Here is a 25,605-nt window from a genome sequence, read left to right as displayed (position 1 = left end):
TTAGTTTGAGGTGATTATCGGCCAGCCAAGATTGAGTGTTAATAAGCGTGGAATTCAGATGTTTGATATCTTCCGGGGATTGTAGTTTTAGGTAAAGTTGTGTGTCGTCGGCGTACATATGGAATTGGACATTGGAAGCTTGGAGCAAGGTGGCGAGCGGTTCCATGACGAGGTTGAACAATGTGGAGGAGAGGGAGGATCCTTGTGGGACCCCTAGATCTGCAGGCACAGGTGTAGATAGCACATTGTCGATCTTGAACTTCTGAGACCGGTTGTGAAGGAAGGACGAAAACCATTTGAGAACAGTTCCAGATAGACCCATTCTAGTGCTTAGCAGCTCCAGCAAGTTCTCATGTTTGACCGTGTCAAATGCTGACGAGAGGTCAAGAAGGATGAAGTATCCAGGGCATAGGTGTACCCAGGGCCTACCAGGGGCTGAAGCACATATTGTGCCACCCCTGGCTGGCCATCTAAACAGACACAACTGGCTGCACGACAGCTGGGGCTAGGTGGTGTAATCACCCTTTGCTTTAGATATAGTTCCCTATATCTAAACCTAAAATGGACACATATATTCCTATCAGTCACTCCTATGGCAGGCCTTATCAATCCTGAAGGCAGAGTGCTTGGAATTATGTGAGATGGTGCTCTTTTATGAGCTGAACCCGTTTGCAGCTTGCGGAACCAAGTCCTAATAGCTGTTCCATGATAACGCTATACCATATACTCTTAAGTGCATTATAATCCTCGCGTTTAAATGCGATCTCTGGTATAACATTATCAAATCATGTTGAGTAAGGTGTCATACGAATTTGAATACTACCCCCTCGCCAATTCTGGCGACGGGTGTAGCATTCCACCCTTCTAGAGGGACACAACATGTATGTGTGAGAAGTTGGCCTGATGTGCAGTGCTCACTATTCTAGTGATCACTATATATCAGTCCAAACAACCCTTATTGATGATTGGTTGTAAGTCAACCTTATAGACCAGCTATCCTAGTAGCATGGATACGAGCAGTCTAAGGCTAAGACTCTAGAGGGCGTGTTAAGCCAGCTGTTTTACCATCACATTACCCCTTGAACACCCAGTGAAAGGACACCACACAAGTGTTATGAAAATAAACAATGTGTTTATTAGAATCACAACAACCCTGTACTCTTTATGAGGACAGGGTGCTAAGCACACAACAAAACTCTTATGAAAATACTTAACTTAGCACGTTATACACAAATGCCCGAGGGGCACGAAAAACCATATACTCTAAAAGTGGAATGCGAATTACTAGCAGGTAAGTAACAGTACTAATAGGCTTTGGAATCGCTAGGACTTGACTAGGGAGTCGTTAGATTACTTCTAGGAGACCTAGGGGACTCGGGTGCAGAGTGTGCACTCTCACGCGGGATGCGGGACAAAGTCTATGGAGGCTAGTAAAGGCAAAGTTAGTGTTCACGGGCGAACCCGACCTGGTAGGGAGAAAACGACAGTGGATCCTGACCCTTGGATAGTGAGGCTATGCTGGGACACCGAAGTGCCGAAGTTACCTAGCCCACGGGCTGCAGCTGTATAGGTCTCAAAAGACGTCGGGAATCCTCGTTGCCGGACCAGGAGCCTGGAAGAAAGATGCCGGCAGGCGACCAGTGAAGATTGTTCGAGTTGATCCAAGCCTGGATCTGGAAGAAGGATGACACCTGAAAGCAGAGGGGACCAAGTCCGTGACTACTAGGCAGTAGTTAAGTGGGCACCAGGATGGCACCGGGCGAAGTCACCGCAGTCAGGTGAGTGGGCGCTGCTGGGCTCTGCAGTCTCTCGGACCAGGAGGCGTTGTCGGCGACCAGGATGGAGGTGCGAGCTGTCCCACGAAGGTTCTTGCTGTCGACGTCGCTGGACCCAGGATTGGGCAACAAGTCTTGGCAAATGCAAGGCCCACGCGGTGGACCTAAAATGGCGTCTTGGGCGGACCAGGAGGGTCCAGGGCACTTCTCCGATGGAGGGAAGCAAGGGCCAGTCTGGAGCAACCAGACCAGCAGCAGTGTTGTCGTCGGGCGTCGTTCGGGAGGCCACAAGCCAGCGGGCTAGTAGCCAAACAACGCGGTGAGCAGCAAAAAGCAGAAGGGCCCCACGCCGATCGTGGAGATGCTGGGGGGCTGCTCTTCGGTGCTGGAGCTGCTCAGGGTGGGGGCTTCTCGGACCCCAAAGCACTCACCAGGAAATTCCTCGGTGGGCTTGCTGTGCAGAAGTCGTGCAGTCTTGGCGATGGCCGGTCCCTCGAGGTCTCGTCGCACCCACGGTTCTCAGCTGTGCTGTAGAGGTGGGTAGAGGTCAGAGGTGCCAGGGAAGCCGGGTCTCGTCGAGCTGGGCAGTCGGATTCCGGAGGAAGGACGTGCAGCAGACCGCAGTGTTCTTAGATGGTGCCTGCGGATGCAGGGTGACTACTCCTTAGCCACAAGGGAGAAATCTTAGGAAGAAGTCTTGAGTTCCTTTCGTAGAAAGTAGTTTCAGGATTCAAAGATGATCTGATTTGGAAGGGGGCCAGTCTCTACCTTTATCTTGAAAAAGGGGGCTGGCACGCGACTAAGTCCTGCCCTATGGGTGGGACCAGGAGGGGGGTGGTTACACCCACTTCCTTGGCGGGCTTTTTCCCAGCACAGGGTCTGGAGTGTCCCTGGAACTGGTTTAAGCCAGCCTATGCACAGTGAGCACCGGGGTGCCACGTGCAGTCACCTTCCTCTGAAGCCCTGCCTACCTACAATACACAAAATCCTGTCTGGGACGGTGCTGGCACCGCCCCTGGCAGGAAACCCTTTGTCCTTATCTCCTGCTCTGGGAGGACTCCCAGCAGCAGGAGGGCAGACTTGTGTCTCGGTGGCAGCATCCATTTTGTGGATGCTAAGGCTCTGTCTGACTTTTAACCGGGTTATAGGTTACATGCATGTCGTGTCCCTCTAGAAGGGTGGAATGCTAACCCCGTCGCCAGAATTGGCGAGGGGTTAGTATTCCAATTCGTATGACACCTTACTCGACATGTTTTGATAAAGCGATACCAGAGTTGGCATTTAACCGCGAGGATTATAATGCACTTAAGAGTATATGGTATGCGATATCATGGAAACGGCTAAGGGATGGATCCCGAAAGCCGCAGACAGGCTCAGCTCATGCCAGAGCACCATCTCACACGATTCCAAGCACTCTGCCTTCAGGATTGTTAAGGCCTGCCATAGGAGTGACTGATAGGAGATCTGTGTGTCCATTTTTAGGGTTAGATATAGGTATACTATATCTAAAGCAAAGGGTGATTACACCACCTTGCCCCAGCTGTCGTGCAGCCAGTTGTGTCAGATTTGGATGGCCAGCCAGGGGTGGCATAATGCATGCTGCAGCCCCTGGTAGGCCCTGGGTACACCTATGCCCTGGGTACCTAAGGTACACTGTACAGGGACTGATAAGGTGGCTCAGTATCCAATTTAGATATGTACCTAAGGTACATGGAATCCATTTTACAGAGAGAGCAGTGGGCCTGAGGTCCTGAATAGCAGGGCCTCAGGTCAACTAAGTCAGAAAACCAGCAAAACACCAGGCAAAAAGTTGGGGGCAACCATAGTCAGGGATCTACCTTCCTACAGTATGTAACTGAGAACCCCGGTTAAAGTTAACTCTAGCCTTGGCATCACAAAATGGATGCTGCCACCACAGACACAAGTCTGACCTCCTGCTGCTGGGAGTCCTTCCAGCGAGGGCAGCTTGGACAAAGGGTTTCCTGCCTTGGGAGGTGCTAGCACCACCCCAGACAGGATTTTGTGTATTGGGTAGGGTAGGCTTGAAAGGAATGAGACATGCCTGGGGCACACAAGGTGCCCTGTGCATACACCGGTTCCAACCAGTTGCTGGGACACCCCAGCCCCAGCTCTGGCGGGAAGCCGGACAAAGGATTGGGGGTGTAGCCACCCCCCTTCCTGGTCCCACCCAGGGGAGGGACCTAGTCAGTAGTGCAGCCCCCTTTAGCAGGATAAAGCTAGGAGCTGGTCCCATTCCAGATTAGATTATCCTGAACTATTCAACAAGAAGAAACTCTGGCCTTCGACGTTCTGCTCCACAGAAAACTGAAGAATCTCCCTTGTGGACAAGGAGTGTCCACCCCGCACAAGCAGGCACCATCAAGCGTCCAGCGGCTTCCCTTTGTCGTCTTCCCTCGAGGATCCAGACTTCAGAGCCCGACGAGACCCGATTCCCAGACCTCTCTGACCTCGACCCACATCTGCAGCAAAGCTGAGGCCCATTGGGTGCGACGAGACACGTGGGACCGGCCATCTTGGAAGAAACTGCACTTCGCTTCCAGCACGACTCCCGCGGTAAACTCGACCAAGTGCTTTGGGGACTGAGAAGCCCCAGCCCCGAGCAGCCCCTGCACCGAAGATCAGCCCTCCAGCATCCACGAGATCTGCGTGGGGCCCTTCTGCTTTGTTGCTGCTCGACGCTTTGTCTGGTCAGTTGCCGGCTGGCTAGTGGCCTCCTAGACGACGAACCCTTGAATTCTTTCTGCTGGTCTGGTTGCTCCAGACTGGCCCTTGCTCCCTTCCAAAAGAGGGGCACCCCGGACTCTCCTAGTCCGCACCAGACGCTTTCTTCACTCACCGCGTGGGTTGCCTTTGCCAAGGCCTGTTTACGCAGATTCCGGATCCAACACTGCCGACAGCGAGAGCCTGCGTTGGACAGCTCGTGCCTCCATCCTGGTCGTCGAAGACACCTCCTGGTCCACGTGGCTGCAGAGTCGAGCGTCCACTCTTCACCTGAACACGACGACGACATCTGGTTCCTTCCTGGTTCCACTACAGTCACTGGCTAGTGACTGTGAACATTGTCCCCTCTGCTTTCAGGTTTCCTTCTTCAACAATCCAGCCTTGGATTGCACCGGACATCTTCCTCCTGGTCGCCTGCAGCATCTTTTCTTTCAGGCTCCATTGACTTCAACGCGAGAACCCGACTCACTTTGAACCCTATGCACCCGCAGCCCGTGGGTGAGGTAACAAGAGCATTTCGGTGCTTAAGGGTAGTTTAACTGTCCTAGTGTCCAGTTCCACAGTCGTTTTAGTCCTATCTAGTCAAGATTGTCCGTACTCACCTTTTTCTTGAACTGTACTGTCCGTAGACGTTGTTACGCATCTCGCGTGTGAGTTCACACTCTGCACACGCGTTCCGTGGGCCTCCTATTACTTACCTAGAGTTAGTGTAGCGTGGTCCCAACGATCCTACAGCCTCTGGACAGCTCCATTTCTTCTATTGACTTTCACATTCCACTTACTTAGTATATGGTTTGTCGTGCCCCTAGGGCACCATTGTGATTTCGTGCAACTTATCGTATTTTTCCTAAGAGATTGTCATGTGCTTAGCCCTCTGACCTCATAAAGAGTTCAGAGGTGTTATTAATAAATATACTGTTTATTTTCATAACAACCTGTGTGGTGTCCTTTCATCTGGTATTCAAGGGGTTATATTGTGGTAAAACAGCTGGCTTCACATGCCAAAAGAGTTTAGCCTAAGACTGCTTTGTCCATGCTACCATTAGGATAGCTGGTCTATAAGGTTGACTTATACCAATCACCATAAGGGTTGTTTGGACTGATACAAGGTGATCACTGTGAGAAGTTGGCCTGATATATAGTGCTCACTCTGTATCATTCCAAACAACCCTTATTGATGATTGGTTGTAAGTCAACCTGATAGACAAGCTATCCTAGTAGCGTGGACAAAAGCAGTCTTTAGGCTAAACTCTAGAGGGCGTGTTAAGCCAGCTGTTTCACCATCACATATACCCCTTGAACACCAAGTGAAAGGACACCACACAAGTTGTTATAAAAATAAAGGATATTTATTAATAACAAGTCTACCCTGAACTCTTTATGAGCCAGGGAGCTAAGCACAATACAAAACTCTTACGAAAATACTGCAAGTTACACAATTTACACAAATGCCCGAGGGGCACGAAAAACCATATACTCTAAAAGTGGAATGCGAAATACTAGCAGGTAAGTAACACGATCCAGAGGCTTCAGGACCGCTAGGACTACCTTACTGAACCCTCAGGTTAGGAGCAGGAGGCCTAGGGAACCCGGGTGCAGAGTGGGAACTCTTACGCGGGATGCGGGACAAAGTCTATGGATGCTAGCAGTTCTTAAAGTTACTGTTTCCGGACGAATCCGACTAGATAGACTAAAAACGAAAAAGGATCTGGACACTAGGATAGTGAACCTGTGCTGGAGCACCGCAATGCTCGTGTTACCTAGCCCAGGGGCTGCGGCTGCATAGGGTTCTAAAGACGTCGGGAATCCTCGTTGTAGTCTATGGAGCCTGAAAGATGTTGCTGGCAGGCGACCAGTGAAGAAGTTCGGTGTGATCCAAGGCCGGATCAGTGAAGGAGATGACCTGAAAGCAGAGGGGACTCAGTTCTTAATCACTAGCCAGTGATTGTGTGGGCACCAGGATGGCACCGGATGAAGTCACCTCGACCAGGTGAGTGGGCGACGCTGGACTCTGCAGTCACACGGGTCAGGAGGCGTTGTCGGCGTCCAGGCTGGAGTTGCGAGCTGTCCCACGAGAGTGTCTGCTGTTGGCGATGCTGGATCCAAGATTGGAGCAACAAACCTTGGCAAAGGCAAGCCCACGCGGTGGAGTCAAAATGGCGTCTGGAGTGGACCAGGAGGGTCCAGGGTACTTCTTGTTGGACAAGGAGCCAGGGCCAGTCTAGGGGACCTAGACCAGCGGTGAAAACGTCGTGGTACGTCGTCAAAAGGGTCACTAGCCAACGGGCAAGTAACCGTACAACGTGGCAAGCAGCAAGGAAGCAGAAGGGCCCCACGCAGACCTCGTGGATGCTGGGGGGCTGGACTTCGGTGCTGGAGCTGCTTAGGGTTGGGGCTTCTCAAACCCCAGTGCACTCACTCGAGGGTCTCTCGGGGGTCGTGCTGGTGAAGCGTCGTGCAGGTCTTGAAGATGGCCGGTCCCACAGGTCTCGTCGCACCCACGAATCTCAGCTGGGCTGATGATGCAGGTAGAGGTCAGAGATGGCAGGGAATCCGGGTCTCGTCGAGCTGGGCAGTCTTGATCCGGAGGATGGACGTGCAGCAAACCGCAAGCGCTTCGATGGTGCCTGCTGGTGCAGAGTGGCTACTCCTTAGCCACAAGGGAGAGTCTTCAGAGATGACAAGAGTTCCTTTCGTGGAAAGTAGTTCAAGTTACAAGATGATCTAATTTGGGAAGGGAGCCTGCTCCTACCTTTATCCAAAGAAAAGGGGCTGGCACGCAACTAGGTCCTGCCCATGGGTGGGACCAGGAGGGGGGTGGTTACACCCCTCTCCTTTGTCCAGTCTCTCCCCAGCTCAGGGGCTGGGGGTGCCCCTGGAACTGGTTTGAGCCGGCATATGCACAGTGAGCACCGGGGTGCCACTTGCAGTCACCTTCCTTTCAGCCCTGCCTACCTGGGATACACAAAATCCTGTCTGGGATGGTGCTGGCACCGCCCCTGACAGGAAACCCTTTGTCCAGGCCTCCGTTGCTGGAAGGACTCCCAGTAGGAGGAGGGCAGACTTGTGTCTCGGTGGCAGCATCCATTTTGTGGAGCTGAGGCTTGAGTTAACTTTAACCGGGGTTCACAGTTACATACATGTCGTGTCCCTCTAGAAGGGTGGAATGCTAACCCCGTCGCCAGAATTGGCGAGGGATTAGTATTCCAATTCGTATGACACCTTACTCGACATGTTTTGATAATGCTATGCCAAAGTTAGCATTTAACCGCGAGGATTATAATGCACTGTAGAGTATATGGTATAGCGTTATCATGGAACAGCTATTAGGACTTGGTTCCGCAAGCTGCAAACGGGCTCAGCTCATGCCAGAGCACCATCTCACATAATTCCAAGCACTCTGCCTTCAGGATTGATAAGGCCTTCCATAGGAATATATGTGTCCATTTTAGGTTTAGATATAGGGAACTATATCTAAAGCAAAGGGTGATTACACCACCTTGCCCCAGCTGTCGTGCAGCCAGTTGTGTCTGTTTAGATGGCCAGCCAGGGGTGGCATAATACATGCTTCAGCCCCTGGTAGGCCCTGGGTACACCTATGCCCTGGATACCTAAGGTATACTGTACAGGGACTGATAAGGTGGCCCAGTACCAATTGGTAAATGCACCTAAGGTATATGGTTGTTAATTTAGAGAGAGAACAGCTAGGCTGGGGGTCTGATTAGCAGGTCCACAGCCAGGTAAAGTCGTAAACCAGTGAAGCAAAAAGCAAAAAATCTGGGGTGACCATAGGATTGCAGACCCCACTCTCCTACAGTTACTAGTAAACCCGGTTAGGATTGCTTTTGCGGTTCAGTACTGGGCTACAAGGTCCAGTACTGGCTTCTCTCCTGATCACAGGTGAGTACTTCGAAATTTAGCTGATTTTTTTAGGAATATTTTGGAGTTTCAAAACTTCACACGTACAAGATTTTTCGAGTCAAACCAGTCAGTTATCCTATGGCAGGTAAGTGAGTTATCGGTTTCCAGGTGAGTACTTGACCAGTGAAGTTAAGGTTCTTGGCATAGACTCAGGGGTTCCCCCAGGGTCAGGTAGGTACAGTTGGTTCACCCTCAGCGGCACAGGGGCAGCCGTAGTTGGGCCCAATGTTATCCAATGAGAGGCAGGGGGTGTTCGGTTGATGGCTGCTGGCTAGCAGGTCACGCGGCTGTGGGAGCTGGGCTCCTAATTACTTGCTCAGGGCAAATAGGGACGTAGGATAGGAAACAGGGTGCACGGCTCTGGCTCTCTGGCGGCTGGGTGCAGGGTGCTTTTGAGGAGTCAGGTGCTCAATGTTATTCAATGGGAAAGGTAAAAAGGGAGCAAATGCTGCAGACTCTGGGTCAGTGATTCTTCAGGTGCGACCACCACTTCGAGAGGTAACTTGGGAACTTGGAGAAGAGGTAGGTACCCCAAAGAAAGGAAGGAACAGGGGGCTGCAGGGCGCCGGGTGCAGGGGTGTCTTTGGACGTCGGGGAATCTTACCCTCAGCTGGTCGCGGTTGGAGGGGTCTCTGGTTCTGAGGCTGCAGGCGTCTTCTGGTTTGTCGGAGGGTCTTTGGGCACTGGACTTCGGGTCCCAGTTGCCGGGGAGGACGTCCTCGTGGTCTTGGATCACTCTGGCACGGGCCGGGCGCGGTGGGTGCAGAGACGGTTGGTCTGGTGCTTCTTGGCTGGCACCAGGGGTATGGTTGTTGAAGCAGAGCCTCTGCCTAAGGGAGTCCCTTTTTCAAGGCAGGTCCTCCGGGGGTCCCAGGGTTGCTGTCCGCAGGAGTCGCCGGGATTAAGAAGGAGCAGGTTCCAGGATCGACAGGCCGGTAGGGCTGAGGCCAAGTCAGTGGGTGTCGTCCTGTTAGCAGCTGCACGGCGGGCCTTCTTGATCTTCTTTCTTCTTTTCTTATCGGGATCTGAGGGAAGGTTCAGGGAACCCCTAAGTACTGAATTTAGGGGCGTTACAGGTATGGCAAGGGCAGGGACCAATAGGTCCCTGTCCTGGGGTGGGTACACCCCCTAGTCTGCTCCTCTCCTGGAGGAGGGGGGCAGGAGCCTAGCTGTGATTGGGCAGGGCTCCCCGTCTTCAAGATGGCCGGAGCCCGGGGTCGTGCGTCACCTCGCCTCTCCCACCTGAGGGATGGGGTTGGCACAGGCAGGCACACCCCCCTACCAGAGTGGGGGTTAGAACTGGAGGGGGCCAGTTGCTGGGTACAGCAAATGGTCTGGAGAAGCTCAGAGGCCGCAGTCCTTTGAAGCTTCCCCTTGCCCAACCTGGGGGGAGGAGACCTAGCACCTCACCCAGGATGTGCATTGTTGCATGCCCACGAGAGCGGGGGGCTCTCCACCCAGGGGTCCAGCAACAAGTCTGCTGTGGGGCAGCCTAGGCATCCTCTCCGTCCAGGCGTCGATTGTAGGTTAGGTTTCAGGGGGGCATCTCTAAGATGCCCTCTGGCACATTTTACATTAAATCTCACACTGGCATCAGTGCGGGCTTAATGTGCTGAGAAGTTTGATACCTATCTTAGTCTTCAGTGGGGCCATCATGGTGCTGTGGAGCTCATAATGTCGACCTCAAGCACAATATAATCTTAATGGCAGCACTGCACTTACAGTGCCCAGGAATCGCCCTGGGTACCGTAGGGGCACAGGGCTCATGCACTTGTGCCCACACCACTGGCATAGGTCACCCACATAGAGAGTTGACTGAGGTATGCCAGGGCAGTGGGTCTTGTGGGCATGGCACCCAGGATGGGTGCCATGTCGACTCTTTGGTTAGTTCTGTACTTAGACACTCAGCCTGCAAAGTCAGTGTGTGGGTGTCAGGGTACAGGGCCTCTAATGGTGGCACAATAAGTGCTGCACCCCCTAGGCGTCTTCTCTGGTAACCTTGCTCTGGGTACCTAGGGTACCATTTACTAGGGGGTGACAGGTGGCCAGAGATGCCAATTGGGTTTTAGGTTCAACACAGTTTTAGGGAAGGAACACCGGCCCTGGGTACCTGGTTGGCAGGAGCCCAGGGCACATAGTCAGAGCACATCAGCAGTTCAGCAAAAAGTGGGGGGGGGGGCAATACCAATGCAAGAAAGATGGCACTTTCTCACACCACAGCCCCCAGAGTCTTCACAAAGTGTCTGGCGGTAGTAGCTGCTCACCTAAGACAAATCCTATATGACTTGCCATACTTGGATGACTGGCTCATTAAAGCCAGCACGTACCAGCGATGTCTTCAGCACGCTTTCAGAACTATTAAGTTGCTACATCAACTAGGGTTCATGATCAATGTGACCATCACTTCTCCAACCAGCCAATACTCAGGACTACCTAGGAGCCACGATAGATACTCAAATATCTCTGACCTTCCCCATCGCAATCAGAATTCATAATATTCAGGCTTTAGTTCTCCAGTTTCAACGCAATTATTGGATTCCAGCTTGGGTTTATATGGAGATACTGGGAATTATTGCATCTTGCATCATAATAGTCCCCCATGCCAAGGCTGCACATGCGTCCACTTCAAGAATGCTTAGCCAGTTAGTGGAACTAGTCACAGGGTCTATTGACCGATCTAGTGTTAAACGGCCGTACTCGTAGCTCTCTGCAGTGGTGGAAAACACAGAATTTTGTCAAAAGGACGGCCGTTCATAGACGCGGTTCCACAGATAGTACTATCAGCGGACGCGTCACTCACTGGCTGGGGAGCTTATCTACAACATCACTCCGTGCAAGGCCTGTGGAGTTCATAGCAGAACTTGCTCTACATCAATCATCTAGAGCTTCTTACAATCTCTAGCACTCAAGACACTTGTGATTCACCTGAAACTGTCATGGTTTGTACAGACATGACAGACAAATGGGGGGGGGGGGGCAGGACACTCTCTCCAACTGTCTCACATAGCCCAAGACATCTGGAGGTGGAACTTTCACCATAAACTTTATCTCCTAGCGGAACACCTCCCAGGAGTGAACAACCAAATTGTAGATCTCAGCAGGCAGAGGCAGCAAATACATGAATGGGAACTCCACCTTCCGGTTCTCCTCCCATACTTTCAAAGTGTGTGTGGGGGGGGGGGGGGTGGGGGGTGGGTCCCTCACATACACCTGTTCGCCCCATACCAAAACGCAAAATGCCGAAGCTTTGCTCCAATCCAAGGGCAATGCACTATGGCTGAACTGGTTAGGGAGATTTGCCTATGCTTTTCCGCCTCTACCAGTGATTCACAAGCTCAGGCAAATGTCTCATACTAATCCTAATAGCTCCCACATGGGGTATGTCAACCTTGGTTCACAACCCTGATGGAGCTATCTCGACTTCCGCATCAAAAGCTACATTTAACCTCTAGTCTCCTTACGCAGAGCCATGTGAAAATCAGACACCCAGATCCCAAACAGCCGAATCTCACTATCTGGCTCCTGAAATCTTGGAGTTTGGTTACTTGAACCTTCCACCAGAATGTATGACTATCATTAGGGAAGCTAGAAGACCTATTACAAGGGCCTGCTACGCGGCTAAGTGGAAGCAATTTGTGGTTTATTGTAGTAACAATATCAACCCTGTTGATGCTTCCGTACAAAACATCATCTGCTATCTATTACACTTGCAACAGTCAGTGTTGGCTTACACCTCCATCAGACTGCACCTAGCCGCAGTAGCTGCATATCTACAAAATAGACATTTGTCGTTTAGAGTACCAGTGATCAAATCCTTCATGGAAGGACTAAAGTCATACCACACACTTCACCTGCTCCAGTGTGGAATCTAAACATAGTCCTCACAAGATTAATAGGACCACCCTTTGAGCCTATGCACAAATGCAAACCACAGTTCCTCACCAGGAAAACCGCTTTCCTCATTTGAATCACTTCTTTAAGGAGAGAGTGAATTACAGGCATTTACCATACAAGAACAATTTTTCCAACTACACACGGTGGTTCTTCTTATCAAGCCTAAATTTTTACTTAAGGTAGTATCCGTGTTTCACATAAATCAGTCAGTTACCAGCATTCTTCCCTCAACCCGATTCAGTGGCAGAACAAGCTTTCACACCTTAGATTGTTAGAACACAACTCTTGTTCTGCATTGAAAGGACAATCTTTTTGTGAAACAAAACAACTTTGTTGCTTTTGCGCCACCACACAAGGGCAATCCTATTTCGACATAAAGTATTGCAAGGTCTATTGTTAATTGCATTCAAACCGGCTATGTGAAAGCAAAGCGAATTCTAACTGTACCCCTAGGGCACATTCCACTCGCAAGATAGGGGCCACTAAGGCATTTTTGGGAATCCTTCCCGTAGTTATTTGCAAAGCTGCAACATAGTCTACACCTTCACTAAAAACTATTGTGTAGGTCAGTGGTTCCCAAACTTTTGACTCCTGAGGACTCCCATTGAGTCACCACTGGAAGCCGGGGACCCCCAAGCAATATGTATGAGTTAAATTTCAAACATTAAAACAGTAATTCGAAAAAAATACACACGTGTGCACACAAAACAAATACTCAAAGTACTAAGGATTTTGGGGCCAGATGTATGACCATTTCATTTAAAGCCTCGCAATTGGCGACACATTGCGAGTGGCAAATTGCGAGTCGCTAAATGAAATGTACAACAGTGTGTTTAACACTGTTTGGGATTCCAATGAGGTCGCAAATTGCTGGGTTCATTAATATTAATGCGCCGCTCACAATTTTTAGCCATTGGGAATGCCAGCCTTCCCAGTGATGGTGGCCTGCTGGGCTCTGCAGGCCACCATGTCTCGGACTGCTTTTAAATAAAGCATTTTAAAAAAAAATGCAGCCTGTTAACCATGCATTTAAAAAAAAAAAAAAAAAAAATGAAACGTTTTCATTTCATTTTCTAAGGGCAGGCAGAGGTCCCTGGGACCACTGCTTGACCTTAAAAAATAATTTTGCTTGCAGTTGCAAAGGGGAAGGGGTCCCCTGGGGACCCTTTCCCATTGGCGAATGCATTACCATCTACTTGATGTAGGTGGTAATTGTGACTGATTTGCGACCGCAAAACATTTGTACATGGTTTTGAGACTCGCTATTTGGAAGGGAATGCCCCTTCCAAATAGCAAGTTGCAAAACCTATTTAGAGAGTCGCAAACAAATTGAGACTCGCGAAATAGGCTATGTACATGGCCAATAGGTTTTTGCATGCGCAAACGGGTTCGCGAACCCATTCGCGCATATAAAAACAGATCGTACATCTGGCCCTTAGTATTTTATATTGAAGTAATAGCCTCTCTGTCACATGTATTTGATTTGTTTTGTAGCATCTCTCATACCATTGTAGGATGTCAGAGCACTTTACATCGCACACATATAGAGACATTGAATCATACATGTAAATCATTGTGTATATAAAATGTTTAAAGAATGCTTGGTCTGGAAAAGCACAAACTCAGGATTCGAGCATAACACAGTGGCTAGCATTGGCTTTAACATTAAAAATGCATTTCCACCCAAATATATCTTTTTAGCAGCATCAGGATAATGAATAACAGGGACAAAATAGAAGTTACTAACTGGTACCATGCAGTTTGCAAGCAGCTCTTTGACAGTTTATAGGTCCCTCTGCTAGATTACGATTGTCACTTATGAAGTGCACAGTAACAAAATAATCTCTTTGACAAAAGCAGTAACCACGAACCTAGGCACATAAAATGCTGCTTTTTAAGATGCATGTTACACGTTCTTTGCAGTAGGCACATTAACCCTCTGTGCTACATTAGTTAAATCAGAGCTGCCACTGAGCAAAACTCTCCTCACTCTCCAGCAGGTACATTAATCACTGGCATTCTCTTGACACTTTTATTGTTGCTGGAAAGCTGCTAATTATACAAGAAATGTTTCTGTGCTTTTAAAACTGTTGCCTACGGACCCCCTGGGAATGTGTCACGGACCCCTGGGGGTCCGCGGACCACAGTTTGGGAAACACTGGTGTAGGTGTTCGCCAGACAACAAGCCAATGTGGGTCAAGCTGTACTTATGACACTATTTCAGACAACTCCAACAGCTACAGGTTAGCCACTGCTTTGGGAGGATACTGCTATATAGTCTATGCACAGCATGTGATCTACAGTTCACATGCCTCAAACGGATAATGTTACTTACCCAGTAAGCATCTGTTCTTAGCATGTAGAGCAGTAGATTCACAAGCGCCCACCCACCTCACTGGATACCTGGATCTGCTGTAGCTCTCTATTTTTTTACATACATGCGCATGGACATCTCTATTTTTTACTACTACATTCTCACCCTCTGCGGCAAACAATCTAACAATGGAGTCGGTGCCCATGCGCACTATCACTGAAAGGAGTCCCCTACCTTGTGACTGGAAACACTTTGAAGAAAAACAAAGTGCAATGATCCTGACCGAAAACTAGAAGGCGGGCTATGCACAGCATGTGAATCTACAGGTCTTGCTAGCCAAGAACAGATGCTTACTGGGTAAGTGTTGGAAAACGAGGCAGCATCTGTGAGGCCTGCACAAATAACATGACACATTTGTCCTTCACTGGGAACCAAACACCCTAGGGCAGCGCCTGACTCTCAGAGGGTAGCGTTGCAGAGCAGTCTGAGGCTTACTCAAGGGAGGTGGTGTGGGCAAGTAATCGCCATTTGCAGGTGCGCAAAAATAACACTCAATAATTGATTGTCCAGTCTGTACTTTGCTTTATAAAAGTAAGAGTACATTTATTAAACACACACAGCACTCAATACTATACACCAATTTACAAATATACATAAGCTGTTGGAATTACTTTGTGACATTGCATAACATCTCCACAACTCCCGCAGGGGGGGTGGGGTCTAGTACCATCACTCCCATGTATGCACATCATCTTGCCCCAATGTAATTAGTTGAACCTATCCTGGAGCGAGGGCCCTGCGCACTGGCACCATCCCAGTGGCGTCCCCCTCCCATTACCTCAACAAGCATTAAACAGGGATACACCTGACCAAGCATCTTCTACAAACCCTAAAGTATACACCTCTACATCTTAAGGGCTAACAGTCTGGGGTCTTCACCTAAGCGCAGCAGCAAGACTACATGTTTACGCACACTTTAGAATGACCGTACTCAGCACATTTGGATATCATTAAAAATGCATTGCAATTACAGCCCCTAAAGGCATCACAGAGGATCACAGGATTAAGTTGTAAATACCGTCAGACACCCTAGCAGGAGTGTCTAGTCACTTAAATCCACTTTGCTTGTGACATCACCTTACACCAGTACTTCACATTGAACATCAGTCCCTCTAAAAGAAATAACCATTAATAAATGCATTTTAGTGCAATTACGCCATTTCACCTCCAGGGGATGCCCTTCTCGAGATATCTCCAACTCAGCCCTTCAATCTTTGATGCACTTCTCAATGAACCCCCAGCTGTAGAACAAAAGTTCCAGCCTAGGTGATGCAATCTTCGCTGAGAGTTGAGGGGTTATTTTTTTTAAATCCTCAAGAAACTTAGGGTGGGACTTAGCTTTGTGCTCGGGGCGAGACTGTGCTGCTCCAGCAGCTCCCCCCAGCACCTTTTCACACTCAAGGGTGACCCCTCTCCTCTGGGGGCCACCAAAACGCCCAAAACAATCCATTCCTCATGCCTTGCAAGGCATCATGGGGCGCTACAAGCTCCTGCCGCTTTCTGGGACCTAGGTGGGGGGCCCGGTCCCACCCGGACCCCCAGGTAAGGGTATGCGACACGGGGAGCCAACACCCGGCCACTCCGTGCTTTGGTCGCGGGCCCGGGCCCCTGGCTCCTCCTTCCCTTCCTTGTCCGGGGCCCCAGTCCCACCCGGGACCCCTGCAGGCTCTCCACGTTAGAGGGCGGTCCCTGGGACCTGACCCACCCCGGGGGCCTTTCCTGGACCAGGCGCAGAGCCTCACGCGCTTCGCCGTCAGGGGGCCACAGGTCCAAGGTCTCTTACCTTCTGGGGGCCATATCTCAGCCCCTGGAGGTCGGATCTGCCCCATTTTCGCATCTTCTTGCTCCTGGCGGCGACCCCCAGCCACTGGGAGCACTCTCCTTCACTCTCCGGGTCTCCAAGAGGGTGCACTCTGCAGGGAGCGGTCTGCACTGGCTCCCTGCACCAGCCTTTCGCCTGGCTCTCCTCCTGCGCCTCTCTTCTCCCTGCGCAGAGGCTCCTGCTTCTGCGCACCGGTCCTGGGCGCTTCTTCTGGTGCTGTTAGGGGCCTGGGTGACAGTCAGGGGGTCTCTCCTTCCAACTGCCCATTGCCAGGCTCCAGCACCTTCCACCTCAGCAGATCACAGCCCAGAGAGAGCTTCTCTTCCTGTGAAAGTACTTTTTAAAAGTTGAGTAGGGGCTGGCAGAAAGTCTCTGTGGGTCCTATCAAACACAACACATCACTTCCCTGTCCCTCCTCCCTCCTTGTCCAGCCTCTTAGTTTGTTAAAAATTGAGTCCTCCAGTGTCTCTGGCCACATGGCCTCTGAAACCCAACTCTTTCCTTCTTGGTGCAGCCTGGTGCCTGGCACCCAGTGACGGCTGCTAATGGATGAGCCTGTAGCCCCACCCATCTTCTTTGTGGAGAGGAGGCCCTAGCTTGTGGAAGAAAGGTTATCAATCCATCCCGCTGAGGTCAACCCTCAGCCTGGGTGTGGGCATGTCTGGCTCAGAGAAATAAGACAGTTCTGTATGACCCAAAAGCAGTACATATATGACTTTGGACTCAGCAGAATACTTATTTTCACCTACTCTACAATGGACTTTAGTGCATGTCTGTTATCTGTAGGCTTTGTGGAAGTCATTTTAGCCATGGGCCCCAATCCCCATAGGGAAATAATGAAGTGAAAACACAGTAAAACGCACTGACTTTCCCTGGCATGTTCCTTCCCAGGGTATAAAGCCTATTTCATGTCACCACCCAATTCTGCATAAGTCCTGCCACACCATTCACTCTGTAGCTGCTCCTGGACTGCGCACGCTAGGAATCTCCCCTGCGCAGTTCCTACACGTGTGCACACGCATGTACACCCGTGTCTGCATGTAACCAGCACCGTGTCCCATACTCCAGCTGCTGCGCAGCGGCCTAGTCAAGCCAGGCGGACGCCAGTAAAATCTCCATGCAGTCTCCTTCACTGTGGATGAGTCTCAGATTATGAGGCTCCCCCACAATAAAAGCTCCATAATTAGGTGCTCAAAAAGCGAAAAATCCGGGCGGCCGTAGTGTCAGAACCACCTTCTAACAGTAAGTAATATTATCCTTTCACCAATATTTTCTTAATTGTACTCCAGTTGATTTGTATGATTCTGTGTCATTTTTGTCAACTTTTTGTTTTTTGACAGGCAATTCTGCATCTTGATAGCGCAAAAAATGCTAGAGCAATGTATAACTTCTTACTGAACTATCCATGTAATCTGGCGAACACTACATTGAAATGTACCCTATCGCCAAAGAGAAAACCTTTGCCAGTAAGTCACTTTTTTGGAATTACCAATTTGACTTAATTTCTTAATTAGGAATGTTTCTTACATTCGGATGAATCTGCAAATGTTTGAACTTAACTGTGGTCTGTTTTTTGTATTGAGCTTAATATTTTAAGCCTACATCATAATTGCTATTTCGAAGTGCACAGCTGGAAATGTGTTGTGTGCAGTTTTACATATTCATAGCGTGTGTTGGCTGCAAATACACATGTTATGCATACGCCTGCCATCTAGTGTTAGGCACAGACCTTCTAATAGTTTCATCTAAAAGGATCGTTCTATCTAATGTCCATCTGAATGTTGGAGTTTTGACCCTGAAATCAATTACCAGCTCCACTACTGAATGGTCGGAGAAGCCTACCGGGATGTGAGAAATAGATACAACATCTGGAATGAGGACTTGGTCTACTAAAAAGAAATCGATTCTAGAATATTGTTTGTACTTCTTGCTGTAAAAAGAGTACTCTACGATTCCCTTGTATGATCCTCCAGACCTCCCTGAGATTAAAATTTCTGATAATATATTTCAAGGCTAACAAGGTTTTATTTGGGAGATTATATTTTACCTTAGAGGTGCGATCTAGGGAAGAATCCAAAACAAGATTAAAGTCCCCTCCCATTATAACTGGAGCTGTATATTGAATCATGTATTTTTCAATTTTTTGGAGAAACCTGGGGTTATCTTCATTAGGTCCGTAATATGCAGTGCATAGGATGGAGAGGTTGCCAATAGAGAGGACCGCTACTAACCAGCGCCCAGATTGATCAGTCCCCCAGTTTTGTACTCTAATACCCTTATTAGCACGCACTATAATAGCCACTCCTCTAGTAGACCCCCGTCTGCCTAGAGCATAAAACATCCTGGACCCATCTAAGTTTAGAAAAAAGTTTACCACAGGGATCCGCCTCTAAATGGGTTTCCTGTAGGAGAAAAATATGTGCTTCTGTACTCTTAAGGAACTCACAGACTCTCTGCTGCTTCTTACGATCCCCTATTCCATATAAATTCCAGGATAGTATCTTAGTGTTCGCTGCCATGGTGGAAACTGATAATTATGGCTCGTTGAGATCTGAATTCATTTTTCAACCCATCAAAATAAGAACTTTTGCCATGTGAGGACGTTTTTGAATTTTTTACCCCTTCCCACCCGTAACCCCTCCCTCCCCTCCCACCGAGGAACCCTCCCTCTTTACTTTTATTAGGCGTACCTACGCCCTAAAGAGCCCTTCTCAGCCGTGACACAGCAAAAAAAAAAAAAAATCCTACCCGTTTTCTACATAATTGTGAGTATTGTGAACATTGACCATTATAACCGTTATAACCGTCTGACCATTTTATCTGTCAACAGTTATTCCCCTCTGCGACACACGTGCATTATATGTATATGTACATGTATGTGTATATATTTTTTTTCCCCCTTTTTTTTCTTTTTCTTTCCCCCTTCTTTTTCTCTTTTTTTTTTTTTACATTTATTTATTTATTTTTTTTATAAGAGAATTATTTTTTTTTTTTACCCTCCTACCCCAATGTTGCTTCCACTTTTTTTTTTATATTCTCAAAAAAAAAAGACCCCTCTATTTTTTTTTAATATCAACATTACTATAACACAGTGTCACCTACTATTGTTTAATTTTTATATCGAGTGTAGTAGATTTGTAGTTAGGTGTACCTAAGTGTAACACAACTATTTTCTCATTATATCTAATAACTCATCTACTTCCTCTGGATAGTTACAGTTGTGCATCTTATTTTTCCACATGATTTTTAACAGAGCGGGGAATTTCATTTGCACCTGTGCCCCCCAGGAACGAAGTTCGGGCATCCTGGAACCAAGCTCCCATTGCCTCTGGGCCATTTTCCCCCCGATATCCGATCTAATCTGATAAGGGTTGGCCTGATAATGTAGGGAAGATCTTGCGAGGCATCTATTAAGGATTAGTTCTTTAACCGTGTACGTCTGAAAATACACCAGTATTTTACGGGGAGCTTTACGGTCAGGATGTAATCGAAAGGGATCTCTATGTACACGCTGAATCTCAGCTTCTAGGTCTATATCGGGGCGATCCTTTAGTATATCCTCCCTCAATAGTTACACACGAATCCCTTGATATCTTCCACCTCCGACCCTTCTGGAATTTTAAGAATTCTCAAGTTGTTTCGGCGACTCTGCATTTCTAATCTTTCAAGGTCCATTGTGAGCTTACGGTTCTGTTCTTTCAGGGTCTTTATGTCTTCGGTGTTGTCCTTTGATACCCCCTCCAGTGAAGAGACTTTGTTTTCTAGTGTGCTAGTACGAGCTGTTATCCCTCCATGCTTGCTTCCAAGTTATCAAATCTGTCATGCAACCCTCTCTGATTACTCTCAGAGGTTGCGAATTTATCCATCAGGTCTTCCCTTAAAGACTGAAATAAGCAGCCAATTCGGTCAGTCTCTATGCAGCCGAGACTCCCATCTAACCTATCTCGGGGAATTTGATGTACTGGGAGTGGGGGTATGTAAGATTAAGGAAAATTTGTCAGTTTTTCTTATTTAATACACCTACAGCTCCAGCGTCCATTGTCTGGGATTCATCTAAAGCCTACTTGAGAGGTATCCTGGGATCATACATGGCCTTAAAAAGAAAGCTTATGTTAGCTAGAGATAAATCTGATCTGGATAAGATTAAAACCAAAGAAAAACAACTACAGTCAGCTGTGTTAGAAGACAGGAATAAAATTCCATTTTGGAAAAGGTGATGGACAGAGTTTCTGAACGATGCAGAATACTCTTACCAAGTCAATAGATCATGGTTTTAATCCATCACTGTTTTTTAGCTCACTGCACCATCCCAGCTCAGAACCTGGCTATATGCAAATTAGTCTGTTGGAACAGGGCAAACCAAACTACCAAGCCAATTCTTATACTGGGAAGGAAACAAGCTTCCGGGGACCGGTTTCTGGAACAGGGCAAACCAAACTACCAAGCCAATTCTTATACTGGGAAGGACACAAGCTTCCGGGGAATAAAATTCCATCAATTGAGAGAGAGCTGACTGAACTACAATCTAGCTTTAAAGCACGCTCTGATAAAAAAATCAAAGATAGATGGGAAGTTAGCAAACTTCGGAACTTTGAATATGGGGAGAAATGTGGCTCTCTTCTCGCCTGGAAAGCCAGAATGGAACGATCTAGGAATAGTATTAACACTCTAGTACAACGTAGTACAGGTTTGCCCATAACCGAGGATGCTGACAGGACTGAGGCTAGGGGGTTTATGGAAGAACTTTATCGGGAGCAGAACACCCTGGAGGAAGAAGGTGTAGAATGTTGGTTGGCTATGAGAGAATTACCTCAGTTGACTGAGCCTGATAGAGAGTATCTAGCTGGAGAGATTTCCGAGGGGGAGGTGCGAGCCCAAATAAAAAAAATGGCTAGGAATAAGGCTCCAGGACCGGATGGACTGCCAACCGAGTTGTATAAAGACAACCTGGAGGAAATAATAACCCCATTATTGTCACTATTCAATACAATTTTCATAGGGAGACAGGAGGCCCCAGTTTCCTGGTCAGAGGCTACCATTACTCTGATCGCAAAACCAAATAAAGACCCCAACCTTATAGAATCATACAGGCCCATTTCACTCCTCAATTCAGACTCAAAAATTTACTCTGGCATTCTTGCATCAAGACTGGCAAAGATAATTAAATCCATTATTCACCCCGATCAACGTGGGTTTATACCTGGGCGCCAATTAAACGAACTTACCTTCCAAGTAATAGGAGCAATAGGTTCGAGGCATGTGGGCTGCTAAATTCATATCTTAGCATTAGATCGCCGCCTAGTGTTGGGCTCGGATGATTGCACATTGTTGTCCTGGAAGAGTCTTCGAAGTATCCTGAGATAGGTGGCTCCTCCCCTGGACTACAGTGCGCATGGGCATCGGCTCCATCCCCGGATTGTTTTTTTCCGCCATTGGGTTCGGATGTGGTCTCGACGTCTTACTGTCGGAACCAAGAAAAACTAACTTTTAGCGGCCAAAAGGCCTCGATTTTCTTGCGTCGGTATTGTCTGCGCACGGTCTCGAGTCTTCCGTCTCTTGGAGCCGGAATAAGCGGAGTTTTCTTCGCTCTCGGAACTTTGAGGCCTTCTCATCGCGACACGACTGCAAGCCTTTTCGGCCATGGAGCGGAGCCCGTTTAAGTACTGCCCGCTCTGTGGGTCCAAGTACCCACACATCGATCTACACCCCGTGTGTAACAAATGCCTTTCGCCTGACCACGACGACGGCAAGTGCAAGTTGTGTGCACAATTCCGCTCAAAGAAGACTCTCAAGCTTCGGCGCGCGATGCGCATGGAAGCTAAACAAGCGGCCCCGGATCCGGAGAACATCTTCGGCGACCAAGACGAAGAGGACCAGGGTCATCATCTCCAAATCTCCCCACCCGAGACGGAGGTCGAGGCGGATCCGGGAGACGACGACGGAGTCGCGGGTCAAGGCCTTGAATACGTCGACGAGGTAGGAGACGACGATGAGATTTATGGGGCCGCGGCAGACAGCTCAGGGGACGAGCTCTGCCCCGAAGGTTACGAGGATACCGACCGGGACACGGGATCGCCTGTCGGCCTTACCCAGGACCCGTTGCCGCAAGCCACAGCCCCGCCTTCGGGCCCGGCCACGGACTTACTTGCTGGGCAGACTGTTTCGAAACCGAAACCATCGGGATCGACAACACCTAAAATGGCCGACCCGAAAACGAAACCGAAAGTTAAGGACTCGAGTGTCCCTAAGATGGCTACCGTGCCGGTGAAAGCGACCGTGCCCGCTACCCCATCGACTCCGTCGACCTCCGGTCCGCAGAAGTCGAAGAAGTCCGTCGACTCCGATGCTGCGAAATCGAAACCGACGCCAGAGGAGGGGTCCTCCAAGAAAGATGGTCGGCACGGGTCAGCGGCTACGACGCCGTCAAAACCCGCCAAAGTCGGCTCCAAGGAGGCTACGCAGGCACACGGAAAGAAGTCTGTGCCCCGAACGCAGGAATCGGAGGCGGTAAAGACAGGATCCGCGCCCAAAGCGCACAAGGCCCACAAGGACGTCGGATCCGAGGGGAAAATCAGACCATCCTCGTCAGCGCCGACACAAACTGTGAGTGTGCCGTCCCCCATAGCCGAATCACTGAAAAGAATCAGGGAGAAGGCCTTTGCCCCGTCGGCTCCGATACCGTCAACGCAGCCGCGAAAAGACACTCCAGAGAAGCCGTCTGGGAAACTTCTCTTTATTTTGCCGCCGAAGGAGGCGCCAAAAGCATTTTCAACCAAATCGGCACCGAAACAGGTGATTTCTTCACCGACTGGCCCACTTCCACGTCAGGTACTCGAATCCGAGGACGATTCGGAGCATTTCATCGACGCTGACACAGGCAAACTGACCCTCTATAAGAGGAAAATCACTTCAGAGCCAGTGGACCCCTATGTCATCCCACTAAAGAAGAAGAGGGTGCCCCTTGACGCCTCAGGCCTCACGGAACCAATCCAGCCTCCTCCGAGACGGAGCCCTACTCCCTCCCCAGAACACTCTGCGGGTGAGGGGTATGATGAGGACGAGCAGTACAATTTCCCAATCAATGAACCTGATGTGCAACCGGATTCATATGATGACACTGGTGACCAGAACACCCAAGGTGCGGGGCAGGACCCGCAGCCTTTTAATGCACGGGCATCCCCGACTGAGGATTCAGCAGGCTTTCATGCACTACTCGAAAGGGCGGCAGCCAATCACGATGTGGACATGCATGCCGACCCTGTTGAGGAAGACTTCCTTTTCGACACTTTTTCAGTCTCTGAAAGGACAGTAAAGACACTGCCTATGCTTAAAGGAGTCCTCAAGCATGCTGGGGACATATTTAAGGAGCCTACGAGAGCGAGAGTGGTCAACCCTCGCATTGAAAAAAAGTACAGACCTGCTCCTGGAGACCCCGCATACATTCGGGGACAATTGCCACTGGACTCTCTTGTGGTCGCCAATGCCAGGAAACGTGCCAACTCCCAGACTACGGGTGAAGCTCCTCCCCCGGATAAGGAATCCAAAGTGCTAGAGGCAGGGGGCAAAAGAGTAGCTGCACAGGCATCAAACTTTTGGCGCATCGCCAATACACAGGCACTCTTGGCGCGTTACGATAGGGCGCACTACGACACCCTAGAACAGATTGTACAACACCTGCCTCCACAGTTCCAAGAGGGCACCAAACTGCTTATTGAGGAGGGAAAGCTAATCTCAAACGCAGCCATCAAGTGTGCACTTGACGCTGCGGACACAGCTGCTAGAGCTATCAACACTAGCGTTATGCTGAGACGACAAGCGTGGCTCCGCATCTCAGGGTTTAAACCGGATATTCAGACAACAATTCTTAATCAGCCAGTCAATCCTGAAAGTCTGTTTGGTCCGGATGTTGACACCACCCTAGAGAAAATAAAGAAAGACACAGAAACTGCTAAGTCTATGGGGGCCCTACAGTCACAACAGTTTCGTGGCAGCAATTTTCGTCGCTCAGGTGCACGTGGAGTCACCAGAGGACAAATGGGTCAACAATCCCAGTTCTCAAAAGGTGGGGCACAATCCTCGTTCACTAAACAGAACAAGGGAGGTTACAGGAATAACAGCAACAGAGGTCGCGGCAGAGGAAACAACAGCTCCCGCACCTCTACTCCAAGCAAACAGTGACTCTCTGTCACTGCCCCCCGACCACCTAACACCTGTCGGGGGGAGACTGCAGCAGTTCCTGCCCGTCTGGAGAAACATCACCACAGACAGGTGGGTGCGACAACTAGTCCAGTATGGTTATTGCCTAGAGTTGAAGTCCACTCCACCCAACATCCCGCCAAGGCAACGGCCTATGTCCGCAGAGCACTTGCTCTTATTGCAGCAGGAAGTAGTGGTGATGCTGCAAAAGGGAGCCATCGAGCTCGTGCCGGTGGGGGAGGAAGGCACAGGGGTATATTCCCTGTACTTCCTTATTCCAAAGAAGGACGGATCTCTCAGGCCCATTCTAGATCTACGTCCCCTCAACCTGTACATACTATCAGAACATTTCCACATGCTTACACTGCAGCAGATTCTTCCCTTGCTAAACCAGGGAGACTTCTTAGCAACCTTAGATCTCAAGGATGCTTATTTCCACATTCCACTACACCCGTCACACAGGAAATACCTCAGGTTCACTATTCAAGGCAGGCACTACCAGTTCAAAGTCCTACCCTTCGGAGTCACAACAGCCCCGAGGGTGTTCACCAAGTGTCTAGCGACAGTAGCGGCGCACCTCAGGAGGCAGAACATCCATGTCTACCCCTACCTAGACGACTGGCTCGTGCAAGCCAAGTCGGAGCAACAGTGCGCCGCAGACATGTCGACTACAATTCACCTTCTTCACGATCTGGGTTTCTCCCTGAACTACCCAAAATCGCATCTTCAGCCGGCGCATGTCTGGCAGTTCCTAGGTGCAACGATCAACACCCTGACTGCCATGGCTCAGCCAAACCAAGTCAGGATAGACAGCATGCAGGCTCTGATCCAAAAGTTCAGGCCACAACACTCGCTTCCAGCGAGAGTGTTCATGCAGTTGA

At 49.3% G+C, this 25,605-nt stretch overlaps 1 protein-coding gene across 2 annotated transcripts in view; it reads left to right on the top strand.

Annotated features, from left to right (window-relative positions):
* The window catches only part of ZNF638 (zinc finger protein 638), a 985,826-nt gene that overhangs the window by 550,886 nt on the left and 409,335 nt on the right, over nt 1-25,605 (top strand). For both annotated transcript variants that reach the window (XM_078674499.1, XM_078674497.1), the window contains one exon: nt 17,869-17,994. In XM_078674499.1, the coding sequence (XP_078530625.1) occupies nt 17,869-17,994 (126 nt within the window). The remainder of the gene's footprint in view (nt 1-17,868; nt 17,995-25,605) is intronic.

This window comes from Lissotriton helveticus, chromosome 2_1, assembly GCF_964261635.1.
Source record: "Lissotriton helveticus chromosome 2_1, aLisHel1.1, whole genome shotgun sequence".
Classification (NCBI taxonomy): Eukaryota; Metazoa; Chordata; class Amphibia; order Caudata; family Salamandridae; genus Lissotriton; species Lissotriton helveticus.
Note: the sequence above shows the minus strand (reverse complement) of the source record. Positions and strands in the feature narration are given on the sequence as shown.